Source organism: Dreissena polymorpha, chromosome 1 (genome assembly GCF_020536995.1).
Source record: "Dreissena polymorpha isolate Duluth1 chromosome 1, UMN_Dpol_1.0, whole genome shotgun sequence".
In the NCBI taxonomy this organism is placed as follows: Eukaryota; Metazoa; Mollusca; class Bivalvia; order Myida; family Dreissenidae; genus Dreissena; species Dreissena polymorpha.
In genome coordinates this window covers 47,871,993-47,888,163 of record NC_068355.1, presented here as the reverse complement: position 1 = coordinate 47,888,163, position 16,171 = coordinate 47,871,993, and the positions used below count along the sequence as shown (strand labels likewise).

At 35.1% G+C, this 16,171-nt stretch overlaps 4 protein-coding genes across 11 annotated transcripts in view; 3 read left to right on the top strand and 1 right to left on the bottom strand.

Moving 5' to 3' along the window:
- Positions 1 to 16,171, top strand: part of LOC127879193 (uncharacterized) — a 341,912-nt gene that overhangs the window by 173,064 nt on the left and 152,677 nt on the right. The window lies entirely within an intron of this gene.
- LOC127879229 (glutathione S-transferase-like) overlaps positions 1 to 16,171 on the top strand; it is a 252,638-nt gene that overhangs the window by 224,676 nt on the left and 11,791 nt on the right. The gene's annotated exons all lie outside the window — the stretch shown is intronic.
- Positions 9,266 to 13,732, bottom strand: LOC127879260 (E3 ubiquitin-protein ligase SH3RF1-like). 2 transcript variants are annotated; one of them, XR_008048983.1, is made up of 3 exons: positions 12,662 to 12,720; positions 11,674 to 12,052; positions 9,266 to 10,905 (listed from the first exon to the last, which is right to left on the bottom strand). XR_008048983.1 is itself a non-coding variant. In XM_052426028.1 (3 exons), the coding sequence occupies exons 1-3, from the start codon at positions 13,622 to 13,624 to the stop codon at positions 10,860 to 10,862; spliced, it is 456 nt and encodes a 151-aa protein (XP_052281988.1). In that variant the 5' UTR covers positions 13,625 to 13,732; the 3' UTR covers positions 9,266 to 10,859. The 2 variants fall into 2 exon arrangements, 1 of the variants encoding a protein (XP_052281988.1); XM_052426028.1 differs by lacking the exon at positions 12,662 to 12,720 and adding an exon at positions 13,594 to 13,732.
- Positions 13,996 to 16,171, top strand: part of LOC127879101 (S-crystallin SL11-like) — a 97,380-nt gene continuing 95,204 nt past the window's right edge. Inside the window, exons 1-4 of one of the 4 annotated variants that reach the window (XM_052425757.1) lie at positions 13,996 to 14,172; positions 14,714 to 14,824; positions 15,047 to 15,148; positions 15,661 to 15,792. In XM_052425757.1, coding sequence (XP_052281717.1) covers positions 14,161 to 14,172; positions 14,714 to 14,824; positions 15,047 to 15,148; positions 15,661 to 15,792 — 357 coding nt within the window. In that variant the 5' untranslated portion in view covers positions 13,996 to 14,160. The remainder of the gene's footprint in view (positions 14,173 to 14,713; positions 14,825 to 15,046; positions 15,149 to 15,660; positions 15,793 to 16,171) is intronic. The other 3 variants (XM_052425746.1, XM_052425766.1, XM_052425777.1) reach the window with 3 other exon arrangements.

Sequence of the window (16,171 nt, the reverse complement as noted above, 5' to 3'; positions counted from 1 at the left end):
ACTGGAATGTATATTCAAGATCAATATGATTATGTCTGACATCATTCATGTTAACAGTAAAATATATAACTTTCCTTCTGTAAACTTATTAATTAATTGTGTTATACTTCATCTAGACACTTAAAAATTAAACTCGGACACAGGAAAAGGTAATGTTTTGTTGTTGGCGTTGTTTAATCATATAATGTTGATATGTTCTTAACTCGCTTCTTGACACATCTATAGCGTCGCCCGAGAGCAAAGCACACGATAGTGTTATTGCTATCACTGTTACAGTAACTGCGACTGTTGTGCCAATTACAACAGCGTCTACAGAAAATGATTAATAATTGTGTTGGTGAATTGCTAAACGTAAGCATGTCGTAATAAGAGGACAGTGATTAAAAAAGTACAGGTGATTATATATAATTTAATATTACCTACCAACTCTTTCTGTTTGGGACATATTTGCTATGGTTTGCATTGTGATTGACAAGTGAAATAAAATAACCATCAAAATAGTCAAGTATGTAGGAAATTAATCATTTTTTCACAACTAAAACATATTTAAGGAACGAGCATTTAGCAGTGATATTAAATATCATCCGTTATTTTTTCACATGATTTTATAAAACATATACATTAATGTTACACATCACACATATTGAATACCTTACCGACATGAACGAAACCGCTTGAATAAGCAGTATGATTGGTGTCGTTTATTGTGTTGTATGACACACACGTGTAAATCCCACTATGTAGGATAGTAAGATGTCATAGTATCAATATGTCTTCATATCCCATTCATTCCTGGTGTTCGTAGCCTGACTGGAAGATCCACGTGTACAATGGCGGCGGGTTGCCATAAGCGACGCAGGTCAAAGTCGAATTTCTTGACCTTCAACGTATACATCATAGTTGGGATCCCGCGTACGAGAAATAGTAGATGGCGTATCTGAAATAACAGTTAGTTCAATTAAAGTTTAAAGGATTATGTGAAGTATATGTTGAATAACTATGATCTGTTAAGTAAGGAATGTTGACAAAAGACGCTAAATAAAATAAGTCAAATACAACAACAACATTTAACCGCGTCCACGTTTAATTTCCCCTTACTTACACAATAGTGTTGTGGAGATTAACTTCTCAGAAGCATGTTGTGTTGCCATAGCGCTTGATTGTTCCAACGGTAAAATCGAAGGTTATCAAATGAAAAAACTATATTAACGTACCTAATAATAATCATACAAAATACACTTAATGTTCACCTAATGGAAGGTAGAGTTATGTGTTGCCATTTATCATATTTATTCATAAGGATCATTTAAACTCAACTGTTAACTTGGCAATTTATAATAAGAAAAGAATTGCATTTATTGCATGCAGTTTCAAATACCACAGTAATTTATGTATTTTTGTGTTTTATGATTTATTTCACGAGGAAGTGTTCGTACTTACAAGGTGTACTGGTAGACATCATCCTTTGAGACGTAGTAACAAACGTCGGAGTTCTATTTTCTACTGTGAAAATTCAAACGATTCCACAAATAAAATCAGTTTCAGAAATAGAATTTCGAGACCTTTTATAAATCTTTACTTGTCGAATGCCACTCTAAAACTAGATTATTGACTGTTTCGAAACTTGTATTCATAAATTTTAAAATTTACCATCATTTAAACAAATATTTTAAAAACAAATGTAACAACATATTTAAAAATATTTAAAAAAAAGGAGATTAAAATTATTGTTGCCTAACGTCTTAGAATTGTAAAGGCACAACATTTGGGGCTTTTATACAAAACAAAGGCAGGCATTTGTAAATGTACTCGCACACAAAAATCTAGCATTAGTTGTCTGGTTAACTCCTAGATCATGTTATAGGCTATACACGTATAGGGCCCGTGTTGTTCAAGGCCAGGTATCTGAGCACCAAAAAAATGATTTCCATCAGCGATTTAAGTCCGATTTGCGAAGTCGGATTCGTATGACCAGTAGTTTGGGGTCCTGGGTTGCACTCGGCTGTGCAGGTAAGGTTCATTAACTCCCCGCCATCTTTATATTGTACTGATTTGGGAACTCTGTTAAGGATTATGATTCTTGGATTGTCTTTAATTAATATTTAAGTAGTTGTTTGTTTACAGATTTGCGGTTTTTATGAATTGAATTGACTACATAAACTAAATTATCTAAAATAATGATTCCATTTTAAAAGTGAAAGAAAACATGCCTTCGCAATGATTCAAACACGGATACTTGTTAGCAAATCGCTCTATTGACATGTGAAAATACCCGAAACGCTTTATATAATTTTATCAAATGCGACAAAGTGTCATTAGTAGTGATAGGTTAATTAAGTCAAACAGTGTAAATTATTGAATTCTAGTATGACAGAATTTAGCTATATAAGCTATGTGACTAAGCTCACACACTATTTAGCTAAGCTTTCTAGAGTTGCAAAGATTCAATGTCAGTGCAAAGTAACTAGAGATGTTCAGTTAACAATGATTAAAGCAGGGCCAAATCTATAACTATGTGGACAACCAGTGCAAAAATATATGCACGTTTCAATGTGACCAAATGATAATTATCATTAACATGAATGGTTTTTAATACAAATTCTTCTTCAGCTCTTGTTATAGCCGCCATAAAGAAAACGTTCTTAAATATACTGACCTTCAAAAACCAAACTGCTCGCATTAACTGTCTGATTTACCCCCTTTATCAGATTGTAGGCCACACATGTGTATGTCCCCGTGGTGTTCAATGTAAGATTTCGGAGAACCAGTTGGTTTCCTGTGCCGATATGAGTCCTATTGGTGTACTCTGACTCGTATACCCAGTAATATGCGGGTGCTGGATTGAATGTAGCTGTGCAGATCAGGGTCGTCAGTAAAGCATCTCCCTCTATACACTGGTTGTAATCATAAAGTGAAGTCTGGTTCTAGCTGGATTATACTTGCACATGCGTGATTTTCATAAGATGAAGTCTGGTTCTTGCTGGGTTATACTTGCACGTGCGTGATCATCATAAGTTGAAGTCTGGTTCTAGCTGGATTATACTTACACATGCGTGATTATCATAACGTGAAGTCTGGTTCTAACTTGGTTATACTTACACATGCGTGATAATCATAAAATGACGTCTGGTTGTTGCTGGGTTATACTTACACATGCGTGATTATCATAAGGTGAAGTCTGGTTCTAGCTGGATTATACTATCACATGCGTGATTATCATGAGGTGAAGTCTGCTTCTAGCTGGGTTATACTTACACATGCGTGATTTTCATACGGTGAAGTCTGCTTCTAGCTGGGTTATACTCACACATGCGTGATTATCACAATGATATATCTGGCTCTAGCTGCAGTAATACTTACACATGCGTGATTATCATAAACTGAAGTCTGGTTCTAACTGGGTTATACTTACACGTGCGTGATAATCATAACGTGAAGTCTGGTTCTAACTGGGTTATACTTACGCATGCGTGATAATCATAAGATGAAGTCTCGTACTTGCTTGGTTATACTTACACATGCGTGATAATCATAAGGTAATGTCTGGTTCTAGCTGGATTATACTTACACATGCATGAAAATCATAAGTTGAAGTATGCTTCTAGCTGAGTTATATTTATAAACGCGTGATTTCAGAAGGTGAAGTCTGTTCCTAGCTAAGTTATACTTACACATTCGTGATTCTCATATGTTGAAGTCTGGTTCTAGCTGGGTTATACATAAACATTCGAATATTGCTGGAAATATAAAAATAGAAGCATTTTGCCAGTTGAAAATAGTAAACAGGCAAAATAAGGGGTACGCGTCTCAAAGTGTAAAGCCTCAATATAATTTTGCAAACTTTTGTCAGGAGATGCCACCTACCTAGAGGATAAAGAAAAAATTAATCTTGAAAAATCCCAATACGGGGAAGCAGGGTCATACTTAGCTTAAGGTTTAAAGGTGAAGTATTCTGCTAGCTGCATTATCCGTACACAGGCAAGATAAGCATACAGTGAGTACAATGATCTGTTCAAATATCATGGGTCTCTATAATTCAATTAATTATATCGTACAAAAACAGTTGTGTTTATTTTTAGTATCTAAATGGTATACATAGTTAGGTCAATATTCATGTATCAGTAGCACGAGTTACAAACATAATCACATTACGCCTAATTTCATTATTTGTGAACATTGTCTGTTACGATTTAACCCATTTATATGTTATTTTATGTTAATTATCGAGCCTCATTTGTATAGAACTTGACATTTGTCTAGTTATGTAAGTTTTCAGATTTTTCAGTTTGATGGTTATTATAGGGGTTTTAAGCAAGTTTTTGTTAACCACATTATTCAGTGTGGTAGAAGATACATTTTAGCCAAAACACGCTTAAATACGTTAAGTTTTAAGAAACTTCGATCTTTATATTTTTGTAAATTGTTATGTTTTTCTGTAAAGTTAGACTTACGGGCCTCAGTAAATTACGCTTTTAGTCGTACGATATCGGGTAATGTGTACATGATCGATTTATGTCTAATTATATTGGTCAGTGAAGAAAAGTTGTTCAGTTTGAGTCCATGGAGAGCATGTTCCTTGATTTTTCGGTAAACGCTGCTGGGCGGTTACAGGTATAAATCGACAGACTATTTGACATACACGGACAGTTACAGCTTTGAGACTAGAGCACTAGCTGGGACGTAAGTGTCCATAACATACGGCATTTGGGTAAATTATTTTATTTTTCAAATAAATTTTTGATACTTGTTTATGCAAGGTGAAATAAATTGTTATTTTATTTTAATATTGCAATTTATTCTTATAGAAATAAAGTAAATTGTTGTTTGCATTTTTACAAGTAAACGCCGAAGTTGTGTTTCAATTTTTTAAATAGTTGTCAAAGGCGGAAACTTGCATTACCTGTGTAGTTGTTTGCTTGTGTACATAATCCTAGGTACGCGAGGCATACATAATAATGACTTTGTTTTATGTCTTTATATCATTTATTGTGTATAGACGCTTTATGCATCAACTGATTTAACAAACGATTAGAGTTTGATTTAATTCAATATTACACATTAACAATGGAGTATCATATTGAGCATTTAGATGTTAGTTGGTGAATTATATGTACAACTTTATGTTGCACACAGTGTATTTAATATATGAATTCTAGCGAGTAGCAATACTTTATAAAAAAAACTTGTGCACTTATGGAAGTAAACAAGTTTGTGATACATTGTATAACATTGTACTGTTTATATTTATATGGTATGACTGTAAGACAGTCATTAATGGCAACGTATTTACTAATGTAATTTATTTTCGCCGTTTCAATGTGGGTAGTCGTTTGGCATGGTAAACGTCAGGTCGTCAACGCACCGTTAGCGTTACGCCAGTGCTACATGAGCATCCGCAAGTCTACAGGGCGTCATACTCGTTGACCTTACCGACGACACCTCGTTATAAGGCGGAATACGGGGAACCGTTTGCACCGTTATACGGCCGGTCACGTAAACGTCATCAGTACGTTCTACTTCCGGGCAACGTCTGCTCGGCGTGTGACAACGTTCTACTTCCGGGCATCGTCTGCTCGGGTATCTACAGACTTCTTTCGGGCTTGATACAGCTCGGGTAACTACAGTCTTCTTCCGGGCATAGTCTGCTCGGGTATCTACAGACTACTTCCGGGCTCGATACAGCTCGGGTAACTACAGTCTTCTTCCGGGCATAGTCTGCTCGGGTTTCTATAGACTACTTCCGAGCTCGATGCAGTTCGGGTAACTACAGTCTTCTTGCGGGCATAGTCTGCTCGGGTATCTACAGTCTACTTCCGGGCTTGATACAACTCGGATTATCTGCTCTCTACTATCGGGCATGATACAACTCAAAGTTTGCTACGTCGCAGAACACTAACACCGGTACTCAGTTCCGGTTCTGGTCATTGACGGCTGGACATAGGTTCAGGTCGTGACACTCAATAGTGCTCCACCACTACATCTAACATCTACAGTTGAACTACGTTAACTGGCCATTAACTTTGATACTTTTTTGGTTTATTTCTTTTCATAGTCATATCATATTGTAAATAGTTAAATAGTTTATGTTAATGTTGTAAATAAATTTATTTATTGTTCTTGTGTAGTTGTAGCTGGTTCTTGAGGGGTTATTGCACTGAGTTATCACGGTCTCTGCAATCCTTGACGGCTACAAAGTCTGGTTCATCTTCTGTTTTTGTTGATAATAGTGCGTATCAACCATTTTTATTTATTTTTTCAAATAATTATCCGCATGCTATTTGAACAAACCTGTTTTAGTGTTCAGTTATGTGTCTCATTTTTATAATGTCATCGCGACCATTCTAAATATATTGGCAAAATTTATTAAATAATGCTTATAAAATCAATCAAAACATGGTATCTATCACTTATTGTTACAAACGCGTTAAGAATGTAATATTTACCAGCCAAGCGTACACCATCATTATCGCAGAAGAACTTTTTTGGTCGAAGATAATTCTTCCTTCAAATAAACGCGATATCGTTGACATGACGATTTCTCGAATTAGTGCTCGCACACTAACCTTGATAACACGTGATATTGAATATTAATAAGGCATTTAAAGAAAGGGTCACGATTGCACTGATGGAACGACGGATCATTTACAATTCAATACTTTGATATGTTTAAAGGTCAATTATGAAAACAATGCAATATAGCTTTTTGAAAAAATTCTTTATAGGGAACATCAATATTTATATGATATAAAATATGCTACTGCACAGAAGGAAATATGGAAGAACTGGTAGTTGATTAAAATGAGACCATAACCTTTAAGAAAAAACGCATGGACGCTGAATTTGTGACAAATATAAAGGTCACACATACAATGTTTTGATTTATAGAGTTGAGTGAGATACTGCTTTACTCGCGTAGTCTTATTCAGAGGGGGTAATCACGTGATAGTCGAGATGGCGACGTCCATGCCGTGACAGGTAATTTTCGCCGTTTTAAACCCGTCATAACCTGTTTTAATTTGTTTTATGCCGATCATTTTCAGCCATATCAGCAAGAAAATTACTAGTGTTTATTTCGTATTATTATTAATTCGCTCTATATCTTGACATTACTCGCTGCAAAATTTCTTATCGTGATTACCTAATTAAAGCTCCACTAAGAAAATTCGCAGCGAGTTCAGTCGAGATATAAAGCGAATTTTAATACGAAATAAATAATGTTTTTGCATGGACGTCGCCATCTTTAATATCACATGATTACCCTCTCAGTTATTAGTTTTACTAGTCACAATAAAGATTATTTTTTTGTTAATTTAAGGTTCATGTAGAGGCTTCAATTTGAAAAATGTGGGACCCCTAGCATTGAACTCAAATTTGACTAAAGGAAGAGTGCCACATTGAAAATGTATACATATATGCTTTAAAGGATGTTTTTCCTTCAAACTGCTACCAATTTTGTACATCAACGTATCATAACATCCACAAAATCAATCAAAATACAAAGCGATTTTAACAATAAAATATACATTATTTTCAAAAATCTGAATCATGTTTATTCCACGTATTTTGGCGGAAAAATATATAACTAGTGATTAATATCGACATTGACGAGGGCAAGTTACGCTTAAATAGTAAAAAAAGTTTACATATCTAGAAATATCAAAACTCGAACACATGTCATTTCATCGCCATGGGGGCAGCCATTTTTAAATTAATAAAATAGAAAGAAACATGCTAAAAACTCACTCATCGCCTAATTGACATTCCAAACGGTTGACGATGACAAATGCATTGGATTGTAATCTTTCCGTTGATGTTTGCAAACTGCACGATCAGACCTCATAAACACTCAAAAGAATAACTATGTAAAAGGCATTTCACCAATGTTTACAATCGTTGTCGAATCACATTACTTATATAAATGCGCATAAAATAGTACGCTTACAGACTGACAGAAAGATCGATACGTAACTCCGTTCAATTCATCACGGTATACTATTATAATGATAATATATAATAATACATCGCTTGAACAATCTAAAAGTAGAAATAATTCTTTTAAACGGAGTTTTTAATAACGAAAGTGAAAACAACGGAAGTTTGATAGATATTCTGTGAGACGCACTTCGGCTCCAGAAAAACAATACAAATAAACTAAAAAAGACGTTTGGGGGACAATTTTCAGCTGGAAAATATTTGAAATAGTGTAAGTGATGATATCTCTACGTGGTCATTTCTGTTATTTAGTGCGATCTCTTGCTGATTAATGTTAATAGTTGTTTTACTAGTTGCCGCCCAACTGTCAAAATAAGTTATGTGTTTTCTCAGGTATGTGTATACACATAACCGGTTTTCTCACCACTGCACGTGGTTTCGACCGATTTGTTTTGCACGTTTTTCTACGGAGCACAGCGATGGCCACGCTTTCAAAATGGGTAGAAGGAATCGAAATATAAAATCAATCGGTTTGCCAATTTCTTAATATTCCTTTACAATTTTATATGTCGTCTGCAGTCTATTTCAATTTGAGATGGTTTAAAATTTGCAATTTGTTTGAGAGGTAAATAACAAAATTGTTAAGCCTTTGAAATAGAATTGTTACTCCTATTATCCACCATACCTGGATTTTTAAAAAGTAGTTACGTTTTAGTTATTTTTAGAACTTTGTTTTGGAAATTTATCCAAAAAAGGCAGTTGAATACAAACTCATTTGTTGTTTTATGACAATAATTTTCTGTGAAATGTTGCTAACTTGACCTTGTATATGTATATAGCTTTGTATTTATTCACCTTAAGGTAGTGCATATCCTTCCTTACTTTAGATTGAGATTTTGTAAATTAATGTAAAAATGTATTGGTTTTAAACCAAAATATGAATAAAGCACACCAATATTGAATGTCAAAAATGTGTTTATGTTATTCTATCCGTCTTAAGCTTTAAAATGATATATAGTTTGACCATATTGTACCACATTGAATGACGAAAATCCAAAGCGAAGTTTTAATGAATTTTATCCCCCCCCCCCCCCCCCCCCACCCCCCGTGAACCTTAATCAAGCAAAATGGAATAAGCAAATGCAACAGCTCACATAAAGTAAGCCGAATGCCGTATGCATTGAGACGAATGCCGTATGCATTGAGACGAATGCATTTGTAATACTGAATTCATATAAGACGGAGAACCAGAGTTTTCGGTAGTTTCCGTAATTAAATTAACCTACCGCCGTTATACGACTGAAATACTGTGGGGAACGCAACAAAATTAAACAAACGAACAAACTTTTATTTTGTCGTGTACCATTCCGGAGAACATTAACGAGTAGGTTTCATACATATATCATTAACTTCTAAAACAATGTTAATATACACATGTGACATCAAGATTAAGATTTGTTACAAAATGATGTCTAAAGTGCACAATACACCACTCCTTGATATTTTCCAATATTTCATCACTAAACATTGGGCAAAGACCATTATTGTTGTATTATTTAAGCAAAACTGGATTTATAACACTTTCAATGCACCATGCACCATGTAGAGTACAAGGGTAACCTTCTTATTCAAAGAAGTCTTTATAGTATAACATTTACACACACACCCTCTAAACATGCAGTATTTGTTTTAATGAAAATGAATATCCTTTTGAGAAACATGGCTCACACCGTTAGGTCATTTGAGATTTGCAGAAGAATGGGGATTTCAAGTCAGCACAAGGACAAGGTAACAGTAAGGTTAACATTTTTGCCCCCATCTTCGTGTACAATCCCAAGACCTTATACCCTTGAACGATTCTCATTAAACTTGGCTCAACTATAGTTCTCATAGGGAGTATATGCAAAAGCCATAAATTACGAATAAGCCAGGCAGGCTCAACTCTATCAATGTCAAGTTTATACTTGAAGGCTGAATGTTTAAGACCGTTCTATATTTCATGTGCACCTTAATGCTTTTTCACGAAACTTGCCTCAAATGTGTATCACATTAATGAAATGAAGCAGTCACACACATGAAAGGATCACTCCGGGGGATATAACTGTCCTTTGATCTGCATTGTTTTATATTACAATGTAAGTGCCTCCAAAAGAACTTTAATGTAGAGATGCCACTGCATATAGCTTTAACTGAAAACAATTTCCGATTATATTATCTCGCGCGAAAACTAAGATAGAACATTTTACTATTTTTGCCTACACATAACTCCATGACAAATAAACACGACGGGAATATTTCAAGTTCTCGGGAGCTGGAGTGTTGAATATTAAGATTGATTATTCTCAAATGTTAGTGAGATTTCAGGCAAAATATTATCTATTAGTAAATTATCACATTCATAATCTACGTTCAGCCAGTAATTGCGTGAACATTTTTGTGACCAGAATAACTACCGACCCTTTTAGTGTTTACATTTTGAATTCAAAACAGTAATTATATTGAATACACTAAAACACCTTTAAAAAAATCAGAATAATGGGGATAGTCAAACTATTTTCAATTTTACTTTATACATTCATGTCGTGAGTTCGATACCAAATCTATGTTTGTTTTTCAAGCATATTTCGTTTAATATTTTTTATTAAAAAAACTCGCCACGGAGAAACTGTTCACACTTCACATTAAAATTACTGTACACAGGTTACCTTTTTCTTTGAAGACAAATTCCCTTTGAATCAAGTTAACACCGGTGAAAATATGATTATCATAAGTACATGTTCCTTAAAATACAAACGTTCGAAGAATAGTCCATTGTAACGTTTACGCAGATTTATATTGTTAAGAGCCGCTTTGACTTGATGCAAACATCACATGATTGACATCAAGTTATGCTCAGCACACAGTATGTCTTACCATCAAATCCGTATTCACAGTATTAAGATCTGCCGCCTCTGCATCCACCCCAGCCCGGTCCTGCAAAGTGTTATATAAGAATGTACAAAACGAATTTTAACAAACAACGTTTAAGATCACTGCAAGCGAATATATAAACTTGATCATTAACTAACGAAATCTTACACTTCAATGACCTAATGATTTGTTTTCGTTTTCTTAACGCGCACAGCAGTCCGACGTGCTAACACGGATCTTCGGCATATGTGTTTGTTTGAGTACATTATTTCGCCGTTTTAACAATAATTTAATTATATCAGTATTATCCACTCACACTTTTCCTGACAACTGTGTTTGCCAGTACTATATGCACATTTTTTATCTATTCAAGTGACCAACAACGTCCCTTCTTAAAGCAGAGTTAGTGGTAGAAGGGACGTATAAATGATTTCCTCACCTATTACAACACATGCTAAGAGGCCGGGTCGCAAATCCGAGAATCTAATCGGCTATCTCTTATTTATAGTGTAGCGCTATAACAACTGACGTAAGCCAGTTCGAGATGACGAGTTCATCTGGTGTTCTAAATAAAGTAGAGCAATACGAATACACTTGCACAATTGACGTTCTCAAATAAAGGTTGTGAAGTTTAGAGTACCTGACCTGACATTTGTGTTCAGCAACTTTATTTATTGTATCCACAGCGCATTTCCGTGACCTTTATTTGTTAATAACGTCTCTATGGAACCGAGTTGACAAGTGAACTTTGTAAAGGCGCAATTATTTTTTCAATCAATTTAGAATGTAGTGAACGTATTTACATTCCTAAACGAAAGAGTTATTCACAACCTGGGTGTCCATGTCGATGTCCGCGGTGGTGACCCGGATGTCCGTGGTGGTGGCCGTGATGAGGCGGCGAATGCGGGCGCCTGAACCGCTGATGATGATGTTCCGATGGTGGTGGTGACCGGTGGTGGTCGTGCGGTGGCGGAGGATGGTGTCCGAACGGTGGTGGAGGGTGGTGCCCGAACAGTGGCCGAGGATGGTGCCCGAACGGTGGAGATAACGTGCGCTCTTGAGTGGCACGCGTTAATATACTCTTGCAGACAGAGATGACAGAACGTATGTACGCAAGGGAGGGCCCGGGGCTTTTGAAACTGTTCCAAGCATATGTGGCACTGAGTCAGCTCTGCTGTATACGCCATTCTCTGCGAGTTTCGTTTTTCCACTGTAGCAGATAATGCATTCCGTTCAAAGTTTAAATGTATTAAAGTTTACGTACGAGTTTATATACGTGTATTTGTTACTATTGAGTTAATGCAGTCGTTTATTTCTAACATTGAGTGTGTCATAATAATAATGCTGTTCTTAAATACAGAAGAAGAAGTAGAACATGACCAGTAAGAAGAAGAACAATCTGAAAAGGAATGTTAAACATGTTTTATTCAGAAAGTATTTTTATCCACAAGTAATCTTCCAATCCCAAAATCGTAAAAACGAAAGTAATATTATACAAACATGTATTAAAATTCGGCTAATTAATGAGCAAAACAAATATTCACATGAACAATATAAAACATCAATTTTTTATAGCATGTGCAATCAAAACAGTGAGATACGTGTTAAGCATAGGTATATATGCCATATACCTATCCTTAACATGTATCTCACTAAATTTAACGCATAACGGTATCTTATGACAAATAATAATAAACTGTATTTCAAGCATTCTTAAGCATTCATAGAATTAGTTTATTTCCATTGCATATTGTTTCTAGAAAATGAATAATACACAAAATATTGTTTTCTTCCAATAACAGTTAAATGTCAAATTTACCTGGATCGATGTTCCTTTATGTACACATTCACTAGTAATGTTCTGTATGTACCTGCCAACACGTGACCTTGCAATACTGATAGTCAATATACGGCAATATAATACGAAACATTGTCTGTTTTACAAGGTATATCCTATACTTAAACTCACGTTGTATTCTATTTTGAATTTTCAAGCGTTCTTGCTTAATTTTCTAAAATAACTATTAATTTTACACTTTATAAATATGTTTTCAATCATATTATTTAAATGAACTTTACATTTACTATAAATCACTAAGGAATGTATGTATTGAAAACTTCTAAAATGTTAATGACAAAAAGGTAAGGCCGACCTGCCTACTCTACTGTTTTGCGATTTTTGTGGAAACGAATGACTTTTTTTGGTTTTTATTGGAAACACGTGATTTTTGGGGCCCAATGCAATATTTCATAGCATATTATCCATTATGTCTATATGGCCAAAAGTTATTGCTTTTTACAATCGGCCTATTTTAATTTCAATTATTTTGAATTATGTTAACCGAACCATGTACATTATTTGTTTTATAATTTATTCAATGCAAATTCAACGTGGGTTATCCATCCAATATATATTAAATTTTATATTTCAATTCATTTGATCGTCGTCATGCGAAAATGGGTCTTCTGCCATATGCGGTCAGCGCAACTCCAGGCCGGCCAACGCAGTCTGGCCAGGCCTACGCGGTCCGCTTATAAGACCATGAAACTGTGCGTGACTTTATATCGTACAGCGTACAGCGGTGCTCCTGACCAGACTGCGCATTTGCATTTATGAATGGTTTAATAACCATTTTCGCACGACGTGGGTCATTTTATACACCTTTAAAGTATTTGAGTAAGCCTTTTTATTATCAATACAAACGCGTTGGGAAGCGTTGCAACTGAACTAAAGGCATGCATGTTAATCACCAAATAGGCACATATATTCCTGTAATTGCATCTGTTCCGAACAAACTCTGACCGATATCTGAGTGGTTCAATAAATGAGATCAACCCTGCCATTTCGTTGGCTCCGAATATAGAGCCGATGCAATTTAATGCCTTAAATGACTAACACAAAGTGTCACACTTGGAAATTATAAAGGAGCATACTGCAATATTATTTCGTAGACACGCTTGATATTTAGGTCTGTTATACATTCTATGTTTAGGCTAACTCGTGTCACATTCAGTCAGAGATAAGCAGTTAAAAGAATACATGTATAGTTAACCCATTTATGCCTAGTGGACTCCCCAATCCTTCTAAATTGGATCAATTTATTTCCAAAATGAGGGATGTCTAGTATATTTTTTTCTATATTTAGAATATTTCTTACGGATATTCATTAAAGCAAACAGCGCAGACCCTGATGAGACGCCGCATCATGGGTCTACGCTGTTTGCCAAGGGCTTTTTTGTTGACGCTAGGCATAAATGGGTTAAGTTGACAAGGGGACTTGCTTTGATCGCAATGTGGAAAATATGCATTAGATAGTAATGTATATCAAGGTAAAGTTTGATTCACTTTAAATAGCGTAATTATTACCTGGATTTGCATTTCATGAAGTTTACAAATATGTAATCAGAATTAATTATGTATAGGACATTTGTTGTCAGTTGTAATGCCGAAATGTTGGCAGTGATGTATGAACTGTAGTGATGGTAGTATGATAAGTATCATAAACAGAACTTATTAAAGTTGTAGTACCAGAAGCAGAAAGAAAGGTATTAATCGTGGTACGACCACAGATACATGTAGTGAATAGCTTCATTATAAGAAGTAGAGTTTAACTTTAAAGCTTTTTTATTTGATGTATTGTAAACTGTTCATATATGGGCCGTGCTCTGTGAAAGGGGGGTTTAATGCAGTCCGCACAGGCTTATAATGGACGACTCTTACCGCTTTTATGATATCTTTTGTTTCAAGATAGTCTCTTCTTAGCAAACATCAAATTCAGGCGTTTAGTGTCGTCCCTGAATAGCCTGTGCGGACTGCACAGGCTAATCTATGACGACGCTCAACGCACATGCATTAAACCCTTTTTTACAGAGCACTGTTCATATACAGCTGCTGTTCGTACTTGCGGGTGTGTTTGGGGTTCGTATCAGACAAGACCATGTCGAAACAAGCCAGCTCACATTTCTTTATGATCCCCACTCGGTTTGTAATTCTTATGACTATTTCTAAACACTTTGGACGTGTCATTTAAATTCGAATTAATTTGGACAAATGCTCATATAATTTATCATTCGAGTCTTTTATATATTAAATCGTACTATTCTTATCCAATAAAGTTTCTTTACTTAACTTATTAATGCTTGATTTTTATGAATCTACTCTTTAGCAGTATTTTCCGATTTGCGTATTCGTCGTTCACTTTAGCACTTCCTTGTTGCTCACAACTCAGTAGCGTGTTTCCTGGCACTATTGTTGGGACACGAGCGGGACATGATCCATACGGATCGCGGAATACAACAACTGGAGGTATGCATTGACATGGTGTTAGTCTCAATCGCTCATGCTTTTTTATCACTATGATTATCTTGAGATAACAAAAACCATTTTGCTCATCTGCTAAAACTACTTCCGCTTATTATAAGTTTTATTCATACAGCTATTCATTCTATTATTCTATTAACATTATCTGTTCTGCAATATTCTGTGCTTCGTTTGATGCAGTCCCTGTCTTATTCCCACGAGCGAAACATAAAATATGCCGGTTTTATATAAACCTTTAGGACAAGGATTAAAAAAGACCAAAATGTCCCTATTCTATACATTGATGAAAATGATCAGAAAAAAATAGTTAAACTGTATTGATTTGAAAAATCAATTATCATTTACTTGTTGCAAATTAAACAACAAAATAGTAGCGATACGAAATTTGTAGCTTGGTAGGTGACTGACACAATGCATTTCAATGAAAATACAACACATTAAGTGTTGACATCCTTAAATAATGCATTACATGATGCGTTTGCGATTGTCGTTTTCAGATACAGATGATGTTCGAGTGGATTGGCAAGGTACCGGAAGTGCCAGTGTACCGCACCGACCACAACATTCCAACAGCCGTGTTAAAGATGTGCTCACGCCAGCTTATCTACTATCTGGATAGAACCGGGCAGGTATAGCACGTGCTTTGCAATTATAAGTATCTGACAGAACTTGAGGAATACAAATATATAACGCTGGAAAATAAGTTAATATGCTTTAAATGAAGGTTTAACTAAGTTGTAAGAAATATCTAAATCTGTTTTGGAATTTCAGCTTGAGTTAATTTTATTATTTGGACTACATTAGATTATGTCGCTGAAAAATAAAGAACGAAAGCTAAATGGAGATTTGCAAGAGTTCTGTAACTGAAGGATTGGATTACAGGTGAAAATGACTTATGTATGCTAATAAGTTACCAATTGGAAACAATGGTAGAAACAAACAAGTTTGTTTGTCTGATAGAGGATATGTATTTCGCAACCTTATTTACTTTATTTAAAATTAGAATGG